This window comes from Tetranychus urticae, chromosome 2 (genome assembly GCF_039701765.1).
Source record: "Tetranychus urticae isolate SD_2017Ah chromosome 2, NJAU_TeUrti_SD_1.0, whole genome shotgun sequence".
In the NCBI taxonomy this organism is placed as follows: domain Eukaryota; kingdom Metazoa; phylum Arthropoda; class Arachnida; order Trombidiformes; family Tetranychidae; genus Tetranychus; species Tetranychus urticae.
Window position 1 is genome coordinate 15,865,553 of NC_142959.1, and position 23,204 is coordinate 15,888,756.

The window sequence follows — 23,204 nt, forward strand, 5'->3', positions numbered from 1 at the left end:
AACGTGAGTTCGAGCTGAATCAGATTACTTGACTTTGGAGTGACTTCAATTCAGTGAATTCATTGACACTTCAATTTCATAATTGACAGGAATCTGGTTATTGCTAGAAATCATTTTTAGTTTTTTTTGTTAAACATTTAGTGAAAAATCAATTGAAAAGCAATTCAATTAGCTATTAAAGCTATTAAAGTTAATGGTCAAGCAGAGGATTGACACTCAATTTAGATTTTTACACATTTCTTAATGTTGATGGTAAGCTGTTTGGCGATGATATTAAGTTAATTCACTGGTCAAAACGATTAAATTAAGAATCTTAAGTTACATTTACTGAAGCCAGGTCTTAGCTCATGAAACAAGTCTGTTTACTTTGCATTATTATTGCCACAAGAAATTGGTTAAACTTGCAGTAATTTCAGTGACCACTTTGATGATTAAAGTTCATTTGTTCACATGAGCCACACTCACTCATTTATCACACCTTCGTCTTAACCGTGCAGCCATTTTACCGGATCATTAAGGAAACTTGAATTTTAAAATTGAAAATAATACAATTGAAATGAGACTTGAAAAAATAAAAGACAAAATCCATTGACTTTGAACGGTACAAAGCAAATATTAATGACAATCAAGTATTCCATTAATTAACTTGAAATAATTAAGTTGATATCATTTTGGTTGATCACATTTTCAACTGTAAAAACACATTAATCAAATACAGTTAATAACGAAATGATTTATACAATAATATGATAATAACATTTGTTGTTACCTTGATAAAAAGAAAGACAAGGATGGAGACCAAAAGAACAGGGTAAACTGCCTAGTAAGGAACTTTTTTCATGAACATGATGTAAAGGACAGAGGGACAAATGTTCATTGATTGTATCAATCATCACTCTTTACAATCTATTTTCATCTACTTATGAATTTATCATGAAAGTTACTCAATTTATACCATTCATGATCTACTTTTACCTCATGTACATTCTGATTAATCGGACATTTACTTTTTATCATATCTAATAATTAGAATGTTAATAGTTGTTATGATAAATTTCAATATTATTATTCATTGAGCTTGTGAACAAGAGTCGAGTGAGAAGTGGAAAGAAACAAAAGATGAAGGCCAAAACTGCCCAACAAGAAATTTTTTGTTATGAACATGATGGGTGCAAAATTTTATACTGAATTCATTGATCTAATCTACTTTTGCAAATAACGTTGAGATTCTAGAGATTGATATGAAAAAGCGTTGCAAATCATGGGAACGCGTATACCAATTTAAAACATTGAGTTTATCGACATCAAGAGCATTAAAGATGCAGTTCAATCTGCAAAAGTCCGTAGATCAAGTCCTAGGTCTGTAGCATTAACCGTTCGTGAGTTTGCCTGCAAAAAGGCGTAAAATGAAAAAAACACCAGTTATAACGAGGTTGCGAGAGTATGTGATTTAGTGTGATTACTCGCGATCTGCTTAATTGACTGCAATGGGGCAGTTTTGTATGATCAAAATAAATGACTTCATGGAAATCAGCATTGAATTTTGCATCTAAAAAATCTAAAACGGTTTTTTTCGCCGAATTTCTAGTCAGACAGTTTTTGCCTTAATCTTTTGTTTCTTTTCAGTTCTCACTCGACTCTTGTTCACAAGCTCAATGAATAATAATATTGAAATTTATCATAACAACTATTAACATTCTAATTATTAGATATGATAAAAAGTAAATGTCCGATTAATCAGAATGTACATGAGGTAAAAGTAGATCATGAATGGTATAAATTGAGTAACTTTCATGATAAATTCATAAGTATTAGATGAAAATAGATTGTAAAGAGTGATGATTGATACAATCAATGAACAGTTGTACCTTTTTTTCCTTGTCGACTTTGCAGGAACCCAAAAAAGTATAAACCTTTAACAACATTATTCAATCAGGATAAACATGGAATAAAATTGTTCAATAATAATCTGGATAATAATTCAGACTTGTTTTTGTTTTTTTAATGAAGTCACAAAAAGTTGAACCAACCATAGCTTGTAAAATGTAAAAAGAGATTCAGATAATGAAGATAATCTGAAAGTGTAACTGAATCATCAACTTGAACTTGATTCAATTTTTTTGTATAGACAGACTTGTTATTGATAACATTTTCCCATTTATCATTTCTTGTTCCCAATTCAATCTTATTCATCTTCTTTTCATCCTTTCCTTAGCTTCTTCTTCTAGTTTTAAAACTCGTTTCATCATTCATTGGTTTCATTCATGTTATACAAATGAAACCAGGTAGTTGATGGAAGTGAACAAAAAGTTGATATTTCCAGAGTTTTAATGAGCATCATTGTCATGTAACAGAATAGCTAACCTGCTTTGTCTGATAAACATGTTAACCAGAATAACAAAAAGCAAAATCATTTCCATCATTCGAAGCTTTTTACATCTCTTTTAGATTCCTCTTTACTCGATGATTTTTAGACTGTTCAGGGTTCGTCCAGACTCATGATTAGATTGTAAAAGTTGAACAGAAAATGAAATAAATATAAAAAAAGGTGTTGACCATTCAATCCCAATATTTAATCTTGGGTCATTCCTTTAAATTGGCAACATCATTTGTCATTTGCTCTGTTGATCTTAGTTGATTGTTGTGAGATGTTCAAGTTAACCTGAGTTTGGCTTGAAATCAGGAGAAAACGGGCAAAAAAAGAGTTGATATATTTGTATCTAGATTGTAATCGATGCTAAAAGTAAAAGTTGTGAGAAAAATGTTGATATTAAGAAATGATGATGAGAGTAGAGGGTGATGATGGTGAGATGAGGAAAAGAAAAATAAGGTGAAAATGAGGTGAAAATGTTGCTATTCTGTTATTGTAGTTGTTGTACACCAATCGCCATGAGAATTGTTGGCAACACAAAAATTTTTCTCGCAACTAAAGCTATCAATCTTTACTCATTTTATTGGAATGACCAAAGCTTATTTACTTCTGCAACCATTTCAACTATAAAATGTGATTGACGATTAATCATCCATGGGACTAGTTTTGTTTTCACCAATCATTCCGATTCCTTTGCCCATTCCTTAACAATCATTGAATCATTTAAGTCTCCTTCAATAAGTGAACAAATGATGAACTTATATTCAACTTGAACAGTTAAACCCAATATTTGGGAATCAATTTTTAACTCAACAGCAAAGCAAAAACCTTTGCGTGTAAACTTGATTTCAATAATGATGAACAATCGCGATCTTTATTGTTGTTGCCTCTAAACTGTGCCAAAGATGAAGACATTTATTGTTTCAAAGTTTATCTTGCAAATCAAGCAATTGCGATAATCATTATAATCATTGTTACCTGAAAACAAAGATTTTGTACAAAACTTGATTCGCTTGGTTCATGTTTATTAATTCATTGCATTTTAATTGTTGAATGCACAATATTTGGTTAAATAAAGGTTCAATTGAAAAGGCAGGTTTGCTCACAACAAAATGCTTGAAAAGCTGTGATTATGATTGTTGTAACGAAAGGATAAAAAAGGATTGAAATAAGGTTAGCCTGGTTTCACTTGTCTTGGCGCTTTGAATCCTCTTATCAACAGTAAAAGCAAGTTTCTTTGTCATCCTTTTCATCATTCAACTTGTATAATTGTGCCTTAAAGGTATCATCTTTGCATGTTTGGTCAAAACTTGTAACGGGTTTATGCAGACGGAAGTTGACCTTTTTTGGCTCACATTAGAAGGTCACTAAAACTGAGAAAAAAAGAAAAGTTATTTTCGTTGTTAGGTTAAAATGAAGGTAAAGAAGCAAAGTCAAGATGAGCAAAAATAGCCGAAAAAAGTTGACTCGTAAAAATGGAAAAGAAAATATTTTGTGAAAAATATTTAAAGATAATGTTAAGGTGATGATGTTTCTGGTGATGCGGAAGATGCTGAAGATGCTAAAGATAAAAGTTGTTTGTCTAATCTAACTTGAAATGCAAGTTGAAGGTTAAATCTGATTTAATCTGTACTTTGCTATTACCTTTGAAAGTTTCGTAAATTGTTAATGATGGAAAATTGTTTTCCTAATATTGATCTATTGATTGATTTGTTGAAAAAAAATAAGTAACTTTCATTATCTTTTTCATCTTCATGTTCTTGCCATTACTTACAATTTTTAATCAAAGTTGACCATTGGAAAGGCTCGGATCTCAGTGATTTCAATAGATCAGGATTTTTGCGAATCTTTTTACGAATCATTTTTTCCAACTTAGCTGGATCCGTTTGAACATCGGACGATTTAGACGTTAAATTGATTTGATAGATTAGAGCAGAGACAAGACGGCAAACGACGGTCAACCACATTTCATTATCAATGGCCGCTCCAAGTCCAACAAGATGAGTGATTATGGAAGAAGAGTAAAAGGTAATTACTTGCAATTTAGACGAAGTCAACTCGATTGTCGACCTGTTGTACTCAGTGATCATCTTTTGTGAATCCAAAATGATTGTTGTGATTGCCAGAAAGATGAGGAAATAGCGACCAAATTTGTACCAAGTTGGCGATTTAACTTCACTGATGCATTTACGGGAATAGATTGTTGATGGTGAAGATGATAATGAATCCATTGTCCTATTTACTGTAATTTGTAGTCAACATTGATTGGAAAAAAGCTCTGAACCCTCTCAACTTGTTTCCATATTTTTGTTCATTTCTTTTCACTTTTCAACTCCACCTTAACCCTCACCTTGCCTTGACTCCCGACCACTTGGTAACCATAACAAATGAATAGATCAACAGGCAAAACAATCAACAATTTAAGGTAACTAGATAACAATTGTTGGTGATTTACAATGGTTTCTTAGGCAGGGAGTCGAAGTGCACTTTCCTTATTTACCCAAACAACAACAAATCATCAATAATAATAATCTGTCAATTTCATTGATTCTCATGGAATTACAGACTCTTTTAACGCCAATTTTAACCAATCCTGATCTCACCTCAAATCATTCAAATTTAAACTCAATGTTCAATTTAAATTATTGCAATGAAGGCAAAAAATAGACTTGATTAATTGCTTTTTTCACCTTCTTCTCTGTTTGTCAACTTTTCCACTCAATTGTTGTTTAAATCGCATCATTTTGCTGAAAATGAAACCTTACTTTTTCATTCATTTCATTTCCTTTGTAAACTTTCATTCAATACTAATCAGTGAAACAACTTGGGTTAAATGATCTGGTTACTCTGTTTATCTTGAGAATCAAATTTCTCATCCTGTAAAATAATATTTAACTTATCATCATCTTTTTATGTTTACTCTTGTATTTACCTTGTTCCAACAGATTTCAGATGAATCTCATCAAAGTTATCAAGGTAAATGAAAACCATTTACTAGTTTCCCAAACTTCCCTCTGTACATCAATTGAAATGCTTTTTATTCAAATTTTTTACTTGAAATGCAGGAAAAAAAGTATCAATTGTTGTTTCAATCGATAAACTTGAACCTTCAGTCACTTTGGTCAACATATCATCAGGTTTTTCCAATCATTAATAGACAATAAATGGAAACAAATGTTTCATTTCAACAGTTGATTTGGTTAGTTTGTTGAAACGATTTGCTCGTAAAAAAACTTTATCTGTTTGACTCCAAACTTGAACTCAGTTTGGCATCAAGTTTATCAAAACGAATCTAAGTTTATCTCATTTCCCAGGCTCTAATGTTTCAGCTTTTAATCCATTTTTTGTATTATTATTGTGACAAGAAAACTTTTCAATCGTCAGTTTATTGATCACTGTTAATGAACTAAATGATGATTTAAATTGAACTTTCCTAACTAAAGTAAAGAATGATTAAAAGTGACTTTTAATATTTATCATTGGGTTACTCTGAAGTAATGGTAAATTCATCGATAATGATTAGTGATTTACATTGAAAGCTTTGAAGCAGTTTGTTAAGCAAATTTCATCTGACAAAAAAGCTCAAATCTCATTATATTTAAACAGCCATGAAAAAAAACAAGCAAATACAAAAGAAGAAGAAGAAAAGAAAAGATTAAGATGATGAGCTTAATCATCCCGATGATGATGATAAAGGATGTTAAACCTAGTTACTTGGCCCAAGTCACCCCAGGTAGAAGTTTTTTTCCTCCATCTTTCATCTTCTGTCTATTTTCCCTTTGCATGGTTGCATGGACAGATTTTTGGCAACAAAAACAACTATCTTTTCAAGTAAAAAAGGGAAAGTTTGAAGAGAAAGTTTTGAAAAAAGATAAACTTGAAAAGATGAAGATGGAGAGTAAGGTTCATTGATATGTTGTAATGAAATGTACTATTATTATAGCCAGTTGGTGGAGAGATGAGGCTTTGGCTGATGAGATGAAGAAAAGATGAAGAATGGGAAGAAAGAGAAAAGAGAGAAAAGAGAGAAAAATCTCTTGTTAGGAGGTTGATGATATATTTTTATATTTTTTATCATCAGTTCTCTTCTTCAGCTCATTCAACTTGAAGGTCAACCGGGAATGAACCAGTCCAGTAAAGGTTTTATTAGCCATTCACGGAACACACACAATGAGTTGCAGCAAAAGTGAAACAAAATTGATGAAAAAAGTAACTTTATTTACGGCCATTTTCATCATATTATTATGTTCAAGTGAAAGTTGATCTGTTAAAATGTTAATATTATTCAGATGAAAATTGAATGTAAATTTCATCTACAAATCAATTTATCCATTAATTATTACAATCGTTCATTTAGCGATTACAGTTTATCATTTAAATAACTGATATTTGTATGGAAATGAACTTCTTCCTTTAGAAACATTTCGAGTTGAAAATAAACTTTTTTTTGGTTAAAATTGAACTCTAAATGAAATGAGAAAAGTTCATTATCAAAATGAATAAATTTTTAGGAGAACGCGAAAAATGCAATCAATTGTATTTTCCATTCATTTCATTATTCTCATAATTAACTCAATCAATTGATAACAAATCAACAAGTTGATGAAATTGAAGTAAAAAGTGAAAAAATGTTAACTTTTATTGAAAATTTCGCATAAAATTGAAACTTTTGAAACTGAATTTGAAACTCAATGTAACTTGATGAACTAAGATGAACATTTTGAGTAATGAAAAGGAATGGAAAATTAGTTAAATTAATAAATAGTTAATGGTGATTAGTTAATCTGATCCTCTTGGAACTTTGACTAACCATGATTTTGATGAAAACTTGTGCCACAACATGCGCACCATTACCATGAACCTCTTGCACTCTCACTCTACCTGTAAACTCCGCCTCATCTGTTTGGCTCCCTTTAGTTGAAGTGAAATTTTGAAGGTTTCATTCAATGTTGAGGAGCCAGTAACAGCATCCTCATCAGTTGGTGTTTATCAACCGCATAAAGTAACAAAAAAAAGTCTCAAAATATTGTTGACCATTTAATGGACTGTAAACCAATTGTTGACCCAAACTGATTTACTGTAACAACCTTAAGTTTGTTTGTTTGACTTTCAATATCTCTCAATCATGTTAACCATCATTCAAATCATCTTTCAGTTGATCACTTGAGCTTGATCAATGTTTACATCAAAACCTTTCTGTTTGTGTTTCCTTAATCTTACCTTAAAGTCATGGTTAATCTCTTTTTAAAAGACTCGTGGATTAAGGTAATTAACATGGATTTGATTGTCTCTGTGAATCTCAAAGTGATGCTAAGTGCTCTAGTTTAATCAATTAATAATTTCATTGAAAGTTTTTCTTTGTAAAACTTTTTCTCTCATCATTTGCCTTCTCAAGTTTAATCTTAATTCCATTAACATAAATTAGCTTCATCACTCACAAACTCATTATCATCAACATCATTCATGTTTCCTCATCTTTTTCATGAAACTTCACAGTTTTCATCCTTTTCAAGTTATCCAAAGACATTGCTAGTAAAAGCTTTACTCAAAACTTGACATCATCTTAATCATCTTCCAACCACTTGACTTATGAAAAAGATGACCATTTAGTGAAAGTCTTTATCATGAAACTTGGTTGTTCAAAATTCAAGTGTCATGATAGTGACTCGTTCAATAATCATTTAAACCGTTAACCAGTCAATTGATCATTTAATGAGATAACTGGTTGACCAAGTTGAAGTTTAAAATTAATTTCTCATCATTTAGTTTTATCACCTTTGAAGATGATTTGAGTTTTTATTGTGTGAAAAAAGGTTTAATATCTAATCAGCTGATTCTCATGATTTTCTCAGTTGAACAATTAATTTAATCTTTTATTTGTTTATCGCAGTTTCCAGTGAACGGAATGTACAAACCTCGTCAACTGTGAAAGCAACTTTTAAACTTTCTAATCAAATGGATTATCAAAAGTGACCTTAATCGACGTTCAATGTTTTAATTGTTTCTCTTGAAATTGGAAGCAAATAATTGTCAACAATGACAATTATCTTGAGCTCATCACAATCAAAGTCATCCTCATCAACCAATACTGACTCATGGTCAAACAGATCAACCAGTGGAACCTCGCCACCCTTAATACCTTCATCTTCACCTTTACCATATTCATGTTCATCTGCAATACCTTCACCACCAGCAATAACAACCAGTACAACCAACCAACGATTAAATTGTGATCAACAATCGCATTTAAACCTAACCAATAACAACAACCATCGCCATGGAAGTAAATTAAAGTGGACTAATCACTCTTTTAAACCGTTAATTGATTATAAATACAGTCAACGTGGACGAAGTCCAGTTTGCGGTAGAATCACTTCAATGGCAATTATACCGAAACGCATGTTAGCCAAAGCCTTCCAGGTAAATTAACCTTCTTTTTCCGATTCTCATCCAACTGTAGATAACATGCAAATTTTGCTCCTTTTTTGTTCGTCTTTTTACCATTTTATCGATTTTCAATTGAAATCTTGTCGATATTGAAGGTGAAACTTTGCCCTCTAATAATGGTTCAACTTTTACGATTTCATGGCAACATTGAGCAATAAACTAATCAAATTGTTTTAAGCGTGTCAATTTGTTGTTAGCAGAAATGAAATTCCAGTTTTTCTTGGTTAAACTTATTCATTAGAAATCATTAATCAAACTTTTTTTCTCTAATAAACATTGTCATATTTTCATGAATGTCGATAACAAATGAGTTATGAAATTATCGACAAAATTTGTCTTTTCAATTATTTTCCATTATTGGGACAAACTTTGTATTTCCACTCATTTGTCATCAAGTAGTGTAAAGTGATTTAAGGTGAAAATTTGTTGAACATTAGATGATTCAGGAAAGAGGATTTGGTTTGTTATCTAAATCTGGTTAGGTTTCCGTTTGGCCAAGACTTTTGGCCTGTTGGTCAACTGTTATATCAGATGGAAGGAAAAGATGCTGTGAATCAGTTTTATAATGAGTAAATTAAGATAATTGAAGGGAAGGGAATAAAAGGTAATGATAATCGCAAAATGGGTTGAATGCTAATTGCAACGTTTGCTGGTTTTTTTCTTCTCAATTGTGTTAATGTTTGTTGTCTCATTTAAAATGAATCTCATGTCAACCATTTTTTTCTTCTCTCTTTCAATTAATTGGGTCAAACGGACCCAACCATACTTAATCATAATGACTTGGACAGACGTGAAACAACAGCAAGACAAAGCAAACAAAAATCAGAATAAATCACAATTTCCAATTTTTCTTTCTATTGCAACGAATAATAATTAATGTCCGCTTCCCAAGACGCATGTAGACTCAAAGTTACGACTAAAGCTGCTGACTTGTTTTGCACCTGAAAATAACCTGTTTTGCCTCTTGGATTAAAATCAAAGTTGACTTACTTTGAGGTTAAACTAGAAAAGGCCGGTAAAATGAGATTTAAAACAACCAAATTGATTACAATTGTGATTAGCAGGATTTGTTGCTTCGATGCTAATAAAAAGTTTAGATTAACTTATTCTCAACCGCAAAATGATCTGTTGAAAGTCACATACAATGATTACTCGATCAACTTGATCTAAGTTTATGAGGCATCACTGAGCTAATTTTATTGAGCCGAGTAAAGTTTACGTTTACCTGATAAGTTGAGGTTGTCGGATTATTTTACATTATTGGGACAAGAAGTTGATGAGAAGCATATTGACTCAGTCTTATGTTTGCTCTGTCATTGTTAGGATACAAATCAAAACTAACCATTTCCCCAAGAAAACTATCGATGACCATTTCATATTGTTCATCCCTTAAGTGACAATTGGTCAAACTTACACAGACTTCTTGACATGATTTTTATAAATACTTTTTCCTTTCATTTACACACAGTTACAGTACACAAGACTTAATCATAGTCACTCCACTCTTGAATTTCTAATTATTTTCTTTTTCATGACTAAGAATATTCTACTCGTTAAAATCTTGAATTCTAAATTCAAGTCTAACATGTCAGACTTACATCAATTGTACTAAAATCTCAATGTACAGTTAACATTCATTGTTGACTGTGATTTCATCCATCCAATCTCTAACATGAAGCTTGATTCTAATAATAAGTTGGATTGACTGTTGCTATTTATGATCAGCTCAAGACTCAGAGGTTAACTTGAAAATGTCATCTTGCTGCCTCTAAATTGAATCTTGAATTTTATCTCGATATCACAATTAGTAATAAAAAAGCTTTACATGTAGGTTTGAGATCACTAGTTTTCATGGCGATTAAGTTGCAGTCTAATCTGTGACTGGTCGCAAATTTATACAAAATGAGCTAATAGAGCCAAAAAAATTCAGCTCTCAGTTCTGAGATATTCATATCCTAATCTGTAACAAAATTTTTCCTCACAAATTATGCGATTATTTTGCATTAATATTGTAACAATAAATTGATAACATGTGTAATGTCCATCTTTTACCTACTTCATTCTGTATTGTCTTTGGTCACTTAATCCGATTCCATCGGTTCCATGGTTATTCATGTTAAACAATTTGAATTCATTCTTGATCAAATGATTATTAAACTGATGTCTGATTTGATTTTAATAAGCATTTTACTTGAATAGCATTTCAACTGAAAAGACATTGTTATTCAGCCCAATCCAAACTCTTACTGTTTTCCCATGAAACAACCTCAACAAATGATGATAATAATCATAAGGGTCAAAGCATAAAACTAATTTGTAACAATAATCCATTTAAAAGCTCTTTAATCACCAATAATTTTCCATTCTAATTAATGTTAATCCCTTTAAAATTAGCTGAAACTTTCGCTCATTTCATGCTCTTGGAAAGGCTTTCACCTTTTGCTAGACAAGAAAACTTTAATTCATATAATTAATCTTGAACAATTGAGAAATTTTGACAGCAAATTATGATTACTTAAAAAAAGTGTCTCAAAATGTCAAAATTGATGTCATTATTATTTTAATGTTTATCCATCAAATAGCAATGGATATTTGAGCTGAAAAATTAGCATCAGTTAAATGATAGTTAGTCAATTGTAAACGTTTTTGTTGATTCATTTGATTGATCAGAAGGAATTGGTAATAAAAAAAAAGTAAATTGAAACATTTTCAAACTCAAATGGTTCAACTTAAATGCCAATCAATCATCAATTAATTGTAACTTAATTGTAACAATCTTGATACAAAAGGTCTACAAAAAAGATACAAGTTTGAAAAATATTTATATCCAAAAAATAACACAATTGATTCCAATCGGACTAAAACTTTTCATTTCGAAAGGATTGTTGTTTAAAGATGATGTTCAAGATGAAATACAAGATGTAAGATGTTTACAGTTTAAATTGAATGAAAATGATAAAAAATAGTTGAATCTTTACATGTTTTTACCTGCTTTGCTTGTTTGGAAACATTGACAAACAATTGAAACATTCAATTTCAACATTCAAACCTATTTTTTGCTTCAATATCAATCAAGCCATTTACCTGCAAAGTTCACGATCAACAAGCTTCATGAGCTGTAATCAATTGGACATTTTTCATTGGACAGTTCAGAAGCTTCGAAAAATCAAGTTCAGAAATTATCGAAAGAAATTAACTCTTCAGAAGACAAACACATTTTTCATGACTTCAGTTTTGCTTCAAGTTGACATTAATTTAACGTTCAATTGGAAGGAAATGTCTCTAGTTTTCTGGTTCCATTGATTTTCACGTTGAAATTGTAGATTAAGTGATTAAAATTGTCAACATTTGCATGGTTGTCTTCATGAAAGATGATCATTGAAAAGACAATTGAAAATAATCTCTACTCTTCACCTTTCCTTTCATCTTCATCTTTACACCTTTTAACTTATTGTCTATTCACAGACTCTGATTGAACATCTTGATTTGAAACTTTGCCTCTTTGACAGAAACAAAAAAAAATCTTGTTTTCTCAATTAATGTTAATCAAATAAGTCGTGTGAATCTTATTGCCTCAATGATCATCATCTTCCATTATATAAAAATCCAAGGTGATGATTATCTTCCTTCATCCTCCTCATCCTCCTCATCCTACACATTACTTGCAAGATCACCTAAACACATTTTCCTTTCCCTTTTTTCCTCTCAACTCTTCTTCTTCTTTCTTGACAAAATGATAAAATCATCTCAATTTTATCCATTAACTACATTATCAAACATTGCAGGTTAGTTAATTCAATAAAAGAGTTGCCATGAAAAATAGTTGAGCAAAAGATAGTTCCGGTTCTCGTTTTTAATCAAATCAACACAAACAGATGAAAAACTATGAATATATAAATATACATAAATAGATTTGATCAAATTAATACAATTTCATTTCTACATTCATCATTCATTGAATAATTCTGTTTTTTCACATAATAATTCATCACCAAATTCATTATAATTACATCAGATTGATCGGATCAACACTTTCAACCTAAACTCAACAAAATTCAATAAAATCATGAAACATCAAAGTTTCACCAAACATCTATTGTCGTCAAACTCATGAAATTTCAATTCTTTTCAATGTTGTTAATTTGTTTCTTTACAATGTAACAATCTAAAAACCATAATAACTAGTCGTTAAACTTGATATAACTTTTAATGTTGTCCATTCGACTTTTGTCCATCGAGCTTTACCTTTAGGTTCAACTTATTTTCAAATGTAATCTTCAATTGAAATCAACTTTATTACCCATTGGAGACTTAATTTTCCCAATTTAATATCAAAACTTTGACTCTGAAAAAAACCTTCAACTGCTTGCGGCACTTTAAATCTAATTTACAAATCTAAATGTTAATTAAATTGTTAAAGAGTTTTAAATAACTATTTAAATGGAGTTTAAAGAAACAGAAAAAAGACAAAAAAAGTTTATCAAGTTGATCAGTTGAGACTTGACTGGTGAAAAAAGTTCATTTAACATTTGAAGGAAAAAAAGTCTTGCAATTTATCTGACAAGAAACAATCATGATTTTCCCATCAATAGTCAACTATTTTCGCTTATTGATAAATTACGATTGAATCTGGAAACAATTAACTCTCCTTGTTGACCATATTTAATATTAATCATTAATTTGATCGTCTAATGCATTAATTTACTCTTTCCTTTGATAACTTGATTCACATGAAATAATGTTGATAATGATCCTTATTATGGCCCTTTATTATTGATACCATTAACTTGTAAAGCTTTTCATTTGCAGTTATTTCGCACTTCTTATTGCCATCATTTTCCGACTTTGATTGAGATCCATTTATTATTAAACTTTGGGTGAACCAATTTTACTTTTGCACCAACAATCGCGGCATCAAATGATATCATTGTATGCATATTGAGGAATCACTTGAGTCTCAGGGATTGACCGATATCAAATTCATGATAAGCTGGTTGTTATTATTGATATTATTTATGGTGATAATTAAGTTGACTGGTAAAGATTTGTAGCAATCATATTATCATTCAGACAATATAATGCAATATCATTTGTTGCTAATGAAAATAATAACTGTAATAATCTTGTCTTTCATTTGTTTTTCTCGTTTTCAGGAGAAAATTTTATTTCTCAGATTATCATCGAAACTCTTTTTCTGGCTTTACTTCATTCCATATCAACAAATCATTATAAATGATAGATTGATGTTTTCATTGTTTGTTGCTCCATCAAAATTGAAACTCGTTTATCAGCTTATCAAACCTTTCAGTTCAGAGTTTAGTTGTTTAATCAAGTTTCATCAATTCTCCTTCCAATTTTCCCTGAAAAATGGGCGAAATTAAAAGACATAAATTAAATATCGAAGCAAAGTCGATAAATTGGACATTTCAACGCCTTTGACCTTCACTTTTCAACTTTGATAAATCACTTTTACCACAAGGAATTTATCACAATTTTGATTTCACGATTCAACAAAATTTCGAAAAATTCCAAGTTTAAATCAAATCGAATTCGAAAAAACTTTGTAATCTCGAGTTTTGCATCATTTTTATGATTTCATTCAAACTGAAAAAGTGTATTTTTGCCTCGAATCGAGTCAAAAAGTTCATCGAAAATTGCAGTTTAGTTCAAAGAATAAAAGCAAAAAATTTTCTACTTTTGTGAAAACATTGAGTTCGAGCTGAAAATTTCAAAGATTTTCATAATTTCGTCTCAAACTAGTCATGAATTGAAGGAAAGTTTGAAGACAATGAAAGAAATTTCGATTGCAATGAAATTGCAATTTCGACTCTGATCATTTAGTTCGAACTGGAAATAGGAAAATATCGAAGAACGAAATTTGAGTGAAACCTCAAAACGAGTCAATAAATTTACAAAACTGTAGTCGAGGTTGGCGATAATGAAAAAAGTTGATTGCCCTTAAAGATTGAAATTAATTGCAACTTTGGTTTATTAGCTTTTTTGCTTGCAAGCGAACGCTTTGAAGGTAATAAAGTTTTTCCAATATTGAACTGAAGAGGTGAATATTGAAGAGCAAGAAAAGGGAAAGTTGATTAAATGTTGCACACACAAATATAAATAAATATATATTCATATCTTGAAAGTGCCTATTGTATGCGTAATATAATAAGAGTATCTCTCTGTTGAGGACAAAAAATGAAGTTTCACCCAATTTTCAATATATTTTCAGTGTTCATCTTATCAAATTGCGATAAGCAAATTTAATGAAACTCACAAGATGTTGTGCATTTGTGATATTAAAAATAGCTCAAAGTTAATTTGCGAAGAGACGAAGGGAAGACGAAATATTATAGATTACAATGTTAATTTGTTTTGTCAACTTTGATTTACAATGATTTATAAATGATTATATTTTGTCAATATTAGTTTATTCAGCTTTTTATCCTGGATGTTGTTATTTTTTGCTGCCAACAATTTTCTTATTCAAATTCAGTTATCTTCAACTTTTCCATATTAATCTGTTATTCTTTATAACTCCTTTTTTTATCAGATTTTTTTCTTCTCTTCTCTTGCCTTCATTTTCCTTTTCCAGCTGAATTTTGCTGGAAATAACTTGCAATATTATTTCACCCAATTTCGGAACAAAAAGTTGTTTGAATATTGATTGAACAATTTATCTAAAACTTATCTTGTCTGTTCACATAAAGTTTATTCATATCAATGGGAAAAGAAAGAAAAGAAATGATAATAATTCTGATGATAATATTATTAGTATTGATCTACTTTGTTCAATCTCTTCCCTGACAATATGTTTAAAATTATTTTGGATGAAAAGAAATGAAAATTTCAGAATAAGCTAAATGATGATTTATTTTCTTTGGATTTTTCCTTCTTCTTTTTTTCATGGAAAAGTCATGAGAAGAAGAAAAAAACGAAAGATTATCAATGAACTTCTCTTATTCACTTAGAGTTCAATTAATTATTGCTGATAATGTCAATCGATTCTGGATAAATAATTCAATTAAAATTTGCAACCTTTTAACCTGCAACCTCTCAATGGAGTGAAGAAACAAATTGCAAATGAAATTGTTACTTTTAATAGTAAAATATACTTGAATATCATTCATCATTCATGAAGTTTACCTAAAAATAATGTCGATACTTGAGTCGACCTTAAAAGCCTTTAAAAGAAAAACAAAATTGAGGTCATTTTTCATCTACTTTGGCCTCAGTTGATAAGCTTATCATCTTAATTAATATCATTTGATATCCATTGTACATTAGCTAATCATGATATCCAATCTCACCTCTTCTAATCAGATAACTTTTCATGATTAGTCCATTAATGTTATTGAGCTTGAACCGTTTCATCAGCAATATTTTTGATCCTTTTCCTCATTATTCAACCATTTCATGATGACAATAAATGGAATGGTTGGAAAAGTCAAATTGCTTTCAACGCTAATATTTATATTCTCTTAATTCTCCGGAACGAAACTTTTCGATTTCCTAGATTCCATGATTGCTTTTCTTCCCTCATCTTCTTCATCTTCTTCATCTTCTTCATCTTCATATCAATCAAATTTGTGATCCTTTTCTTCATTCACTTGACTTGATTGGTAACTGACTTTCAACTTCTCATTGTTACTTGTTGATCAACAGATTTTTGGTGTTAACCCTTAACAAATGTTTATCAGACTGGAATATCAGTTGATCAGCTTCATGTTTATTCAAGCCAACTTTTGTTTGTTTGACATTTTTCTCCTTCATGATATTCTGGATATTTTCATAACTAGAAGTCAATGTTTATCATGAGGGTGGTTTCAAAATTGTTGTTATCACTCATGAACAGTTATATAAAAGCCAATTCTTTTCATGCTCATGTTAATTCACTCAGATTGGCGTTAAACTTATCATCCTTCAGTTAAGGCTTTGCACTCAGTCAACCTCGAAATTTTGTCAAAATTTAAAATCTCTTCATTTGCTGAGAGCAAAAGTTGAAAGGAAACCTTTTTTTTAATCAACAATCAAATTGTTCAAATGTCTATTGATTAAACACTTTGTTTTACAACACTCGACTTGAAGTACAATCATTAATGAAATTATTCATCAAACTCGTCAACTTACTGAAACTCACTTTTCTGTCGACAATATTTATCTTCTGTCATTTTATTGTCAACCTTTTCATCTTTCATCCAATGCTTCAAGGTAAAAAGATTACCTTTTCTTCATCCATTTACTATTAATATTTGCCAAATTCATTAATAAAACCATCAAAAGCTGTGATTTTGTGATTTACTTTTATCATTCATTCAAAATTAATTGATTTGTTGACCTGAAAAGATAAGACAAAAAGAAGAGGAAACTGAAAGTTCATCAACTTTTGCCTAAAGAGACTTGAAGAGCTTTAAAAATGCCACTTTCATCTCATTTCGCACGTACTTTTTCATTGAAAATACAAAACTTTTTTTCGAGAATCCATTTTTACTTCTTGTAAAATGGTAAAGTTGAAATGTCAGGTTAAAAGCATCAACAGATAGAAACAAGAATTGCGTTCAGTTTGAAATTTTTGACACAATTTTTTCTCTCTATAAACTCAACATAATGTTTCAAATGATTCCTGTAAAAGCACATGTAATGTCAACTTTTCCCTGCAAAACCAATGATGATTTTGACACATTTTCATCCATTTTTTGTTCTTTTCCCGTTTCAATTATAACACTTTTTTTGTATCAACAGTAAGAAGCGCATAAATTCAATTTCCATGTATTTTAATGTGAAAACAAAATTGAAAGTGGACTCAATTTTCACTTCTTTTAAACACATTTCAATCATTTTCCTGAAATTCCATGTTTTTCAATTGTTTTCCCAATTCTCTTCAAACAGAATCAATTGAATAATGTTAATCAAGTTGCTGTTGAAATTGATGTTTAGCTTTCCAACTGAATCTCAATGTTTCTACCTTTTGTCACTTTTAGTCTGGTAAAACTGAATTCATTTGAAAGCTCAACTTTTGTTTCATCAACATTTATCATTGATGGATCAACAGCAAAAAATGTTTATCTTTTTGATCCATTGTTTGATAATTATCCAATTGTTATCATCTTAAATCATTGGTTCAGCTTAACTCTGATTAAGATGATTCCAAATGAACTGTTTAATGCGTTTGATTGTGAAAACAAAGAAACGAAAAGTAAAGAAGAAGAAAAAGTTATTCTGGATTTAATCCAATCCAACATTCAGTTATTGAATCAAAATAACATCTTAATCCTTCTCATCTAGATTATCCTTCAATTTCATCGTTCATCATCCTTCAGCTTTTACTATTTTTTGGTGCAAAAAAAAGCTTTTCAGAGAAAAATATTTGAAATGGAAAAAATGATAAAAGGAAAAGTCTGAAACTTGGATAAGAGACTCAAGACAAATCACTTTGATTCTGGAGCAAAATTATTGACCGTCAAAGGATTCAATTTTGAATCCATTAAATTCAGAATTGAAATCATTTCCGATGTTATTAAATGATCTCGATAACTTGAATCATTTGTCAATGAATTTAAAGATTGAACTGAAACGCAAACATTAAATGTTAATATTGAAATATCTTTTTTGCATCAATAAAAAAGTGGATAAAAGGCAGGAAAAGTTGATTTGATTGTTTCAATAACTCAACATTAAATGATTAAATAATTGCTATTGTTTCCTCTTTTCATTGACCATTTATTGTTCAGTCAAAGTATCATTTTTGCTGGAAAAACATTCTGAACGATTCTTGAAGATTGAAAGTTCATTTACATATTTGTTTCGTTTTAAAAATTGGAAACTTTTAACCAAAAGTCATTCATTTATTTTTGATGAAAATTTCAAATGAATCTTTCGTTTTTTTAGTCAATTTTTTTCTCTATTCCAATTCCATGTTTGCTTCGTTTGTTTGTATTGAACTGTTTGAACATGCAAAAAGAACTGAACTTGATTGAGATTGTCAAGCATTGGAATGAAAAGATAAGAATACAATTTTAATTCGTTTTCTCAGACGTAAACATTTCACCAAATTGATCAACCCTTAAACTCGATCATTTTGGTTCAACATTTAAACTCTCAACTTGAGTAAATAATGAGAAACATTTTCTGGTTCAAAATTGGGTTCATCTTTACCAATTTGTTTGCAACGCCATTTGCAACACTATTTTTACTCTCTAATTTCATGTCAACCTCAATTTTCATCAACTTTTACTTTGGTGGTCCAAAGATAATTGAACTTTTCTCTTTAATTTCACTGTTATCATTATTAATAATAATATGATTAACCTTGCAAAAACAAGCCTTAAGGTGAACAATTACAATTGAAAATTGTCTCCATGTGAAAATTGAAACACTGCTATGATTATGATGTAAAGTGAAAAAAACAGAGTTGCAATATTATTCCAATAACAACAACAATCTGTTTGCTCGTTTAACCATTCATTAACTAACAACAAAACCAATCAACTTTCCTAATTCTTGCCTTACATTTAATGATCACGACCATTGGTCTCAACGGAACTGACCATAATCTTAGACCATTACAGTCACTCTTTAATGTTAACAATTTGAGTAAATAAGATTTGTCATTACGCTTTTCATCAACAGTTACAATTGTTCAATCTTTAAGAAAAGAAATGAAAAATTAAATGAAAAACAAATGATTTTGGTAAACGTTTCAACTTTTGCTTCAATTTTTTGCTTTTGATTTTCACTTTTATTTTGAATTGTATTTGAGGGAAATAAGGTCAATCAAGTTTGTTGATTTAATGCAAATCAAAGTTGATCAAGTTGATTAACTTGAACTAATAGAGCTCAACATTGAAGAGGTTTAAATGATATCATGTGTTTAACTTGGAAAAGGCTTTTAACTTGAATTTCTCTTATTAACTTATTCCATTGTTTTACTTGATTCCATATTGAATCCTGAAATTAGAATTGGAATGAAGATGTGAATGAAACTAATGTTCACTCTTATTGACTGATCTTCTTGGATTGTTGTGCCTTCACTTTGAACGCCTTTCACATTAAACTGCAACAACAACTCCAATTGATTCCTTGATATTAGTTTGAAATAGTTGTTGTTTTGCCTTCTTTTGCCTTTTCATCGACTTCTCGTTCATCTCTCTTCTTGCCTTTCATTGTTTGTCCAGTTTAGATTCTTGTTTTTACAGTATAATTGGTAAATTACTTTCAATGGTCATTCCATCTTCTTCTTACCTTTCAATCTTTCCCTATTTATAGTCTCTTCTCTCGATTCACTGACCACTTGAAAGGTCATTTTCATTTGGGCACACCTTTCTTCTGTCCACAGTAGAGTCAACAAAGTGAACCATTTTTGCATCCAAATCACCTCATTTTACCTCATCTCATTGTATTAACATCATTATTGTCCATTATAATTATACTCTTCATCATACCTTTGTTTTCACCTTTTCCTCGCCATTTCCGACAGTTGACAAAATCTCAGTTTTACCTGATTAGTTCTCTAATAAAGGTTGATTGACCAGCAAATTTTCAATTCAATGGTAAACCCATCAAATGCCAAGCAAAGTGAAACACGAGTTTAATTGTTTCCAGGCTTTTCAATTTTCTCATTTTCTCTTTCAAACTTCCAATTCTATTTTTGTTGGAAAAGGTTAAAATTCAATATTCAGATAAACCTCCATTCTAATGTGAGTAACCAAGTCTTCAGAAAAGCACAGATTGGTCTAATAAATGTTCAGATCTTCGAACAAATAAAGACTTTAAGAAGCTCTTCAATCTCAGGCATAAGATGAGAGCATCGCGATGATCCGACAATTAATTTTTCAAGACACAACATTGACTCTAAATGGAATTTAGAAAGATTTCGAGAAACTTTCATGAAAAATTTGGAAATCGAATTTTCAAACTCGTGGTTTCTAAAAAGGTTCATTTATGAAAATTGATGGATCATCAAAAATCAGTTCTCAATTTTATACTGAGCGAATTGATTGAATGCAAAAATTGATTAAACTTGATTTGTTTGTTACAATCAATTTGTACTGATTGTTTGACCAGTTAAATGTTAAACTGTAAATCAGTTTCATTAATCAGTTTTTTTCTTTTGCTTTTCTTGATAAAACTTTTGAAATGATCCTTTGCGATAAAATGCGATTGATTGGCAATAAATCACATTCTGGGTTTAACTTTTCTTCTTTTCACCTTTTAAACAATACAAACTGACCATTAATTTACTGAAATGACCTGAAAGATGAGAGAAAAACAATTCAATTGTAAATAAAGAATGAAATGTTTCAACCTTTCAAAATGACCATATCATGAAATTTACAGCATTCAAAGGTCGACCTAAAAAAAGGGAAAAGAAACTTTGTCCTAGTTGATTACAAAAGGAATCAATTTTTTAGCTCAATTTTTGTTCCACTAACATTTGGATTGAATTTCAATTGATGTTAAAATGTTTAATAATGAACCAATTTAATGTCTACTGATGCTTCAAATAAAAATTGATGTACAATTTTTAATAACATTAAATGCTATTTTCATTCCTAACCCAATAAGTTCACTCATTTTGCAACTTTAAACATCTTCTTTACTCAAATTTTCTTGATTAAACTCGAAAAAAGCAAATAAAAAATGATAATAATGAACAATTTGATGCTCTCTTAACCTCACCAACTTATAACCATTCAATTGGCTGGAAAAGTCAACAAGTTTTTTCCAGTTACACTTCATCCAGTTAACCATATATGATAATCATTTCGACTTTAGATTTTTATGCTTTTATAATGATAAATATAATCAATAGCATCAATTGTGAACTTTCATCATGAATTACATCCTGAAAAGCTGCTTAAAAGATGATGAACAGGAGAAAAGAAATAATCTGTTGAATGTGAATTTGACTTTAATCTGATTTAAAATGTAAACTCTTCTTCCTTTTCAAGACTTAATTGCCTTTGGACTAATTGTCTATATTTAAATGTGATCAACACTAAAATTTTAATCATTTGTCCAACTCTAATCACAATAATTGTTAATTGCAATTAGCTGAAAAAGCCAATTCCATTCAATCCTTAAACATCTTTTTTCGAGAAGTTATTTCAATATTTAAATCCATTTTTTGAGTCAATTTTTTGCAAATTTTATATCAAAAATAGAATTGAAATTTTCTCAAAAGATGACATTTTACATTCTCAGCTAATTATTTGCCATTTCAATTGATTGATGGAAGCTGCTATTGCCTTCAACAAATATGTATTAATTCATTTTGTCAGCATCTTTTTAACCATTCATCATGAGCAAGAAAAAGGAAGATCAAAAATGTTGCGATAACTTATTGATGGTGAAGTCAAATAGGTGAATGATTCAAGTTTATCCATCATTTGAGATTGAAATTTGGGAATGGAAAGAGTTTTTACAATTCGCTTCTTTTTTTCTCTTCGTTTCTCCAGCTTATTCAATTTTTCGAGTCTTGAACACACAAAATGCCTTCAAAAAGCCGATGAACATCTTAATGATCTTTCCTCTTGTTATTGTCTTGTTCTTGTTGTCTTTTCCTCATCTTCATCTTTTCCCTTCTTAGCCTTTTGTGTTAATGTTAACTTGCCTCAAGCTTGAAACCTTTTATGTATTTGTATGTATTTTTTCATTCTCAGTCTCACTTTGCTTTCACCATTCCTGCAATCCATGAATCAATATGACATGTTAACCATGAATCATGTTTACTATGAAGAGATGATAAAGCTTTCCACTCTCTCCTACCTTATTACTTGATGATGATACTGTTTATATTTGATGCTCATTCCTCTCTCTCTCTCTCTCCCTCTCTCTCTGTCATCTTCTTCCTTTTCCTTCTTCCCCTTTCATCTGTTTATATATTATTTTCAGTTTCATGATCGATAGCATTTTTCTTGTGTAGGACAGCAAATCTGACGATAATTTATTTTCATAACCTGAGTAACTCAGATATCATTACTTATAGAATCTATTGAACATTGCCTTCGACTACTGGTTACCAGTTTAGCAAAAGAACTGAAAACTATTCCAATTCTCAATTGTCTATTGTTCAACTATCAGCATGATAATTTTGAAATCAACAGTGAATGATGAATGAAAATTCTTGTTCTCATGTTGTTATTCCTTGTTTTGTTTTCTCTCTCCTCTTTACCTTTTCCCTTGCATTTGGGTGTGCATTTTTTAACAACCTTGTAATAAGTCAACATTGATTAGGAATCATTTTGAGCAACATTTAAACATTTGGGTCAACATTCATTGGCAATCAAGCAAAATTAATCAAATTAAAGGTTAAAATAAGGTAAAGGTTAATATTGTAAATATATTTGTATAAAAAAATACGAGATTACCTTCAACAATTGATTCTAAT

The 23,204-nt window shown here is 30.1% G+C and overlaps 2 protein-coding genes across 4 annotated transcripts in view; one reads left to right on the forward strand and one right to left on the reverse strand.

Annotated features, from left to right (window-relative positions):
- Positions 1–23,204, forward strand: part of LOC107359073 (protein O-linked-mannose beta-1,2-N-acetylglucosaminyltransferase 1) — a 43,018-nt gene that overhangs the window by 9,196 nt on the left and 10,618 nt on the right. For 2 of the 3 annotated variants that reach the window (XM_015925522.3, XM_015925529.3), the window contains one exon: positions 8,262–8,791. In XM_015925522.3, the coding sequence (XP_015781008.2) occupies positions 8,408–8,791 (384 nt within the window). In that variant the 5' untranslated portion in view covers positions 8,262–8,407. Of the gene's footprint in view, positions 1–7,320; positions 7,637–8,261; positions 8,792–23,204 lie in introns of those variants that run through there. The other variant, XM_015925538.3, reaches the window with a different exon arrangement.
- LOC107359613 (uncharacterized) lies at positions 3,380–4,731 on the reverse strand. The gene is made up of 2 exons (XM_089266972.1): positions 4,146–4,731; positions 3,380–3,744 (listed from the first exon to the last, which is right to left on the reverse strand). The coding sequence occupies exons 1-2, from the start codon at positions 4,600–4,602 to the stop codon at positions 3,728–3,730; spliced, it is 474 nt and encodes a 157-aa protein (XP_089123098.1). The 5' UTR covers positions 4,603–4,731; the 3' UTR covers positions 3,380–3,727.

Excerpts from the sequence above, each read along its gene's own strand:
- LOC107359613 (XM_089266972.1), bottom strand. The coding sequence starts at position 4,602 with ATGGATTCATTATCATCTTCACCATCAACAATCTATTCCCGTAAATGC.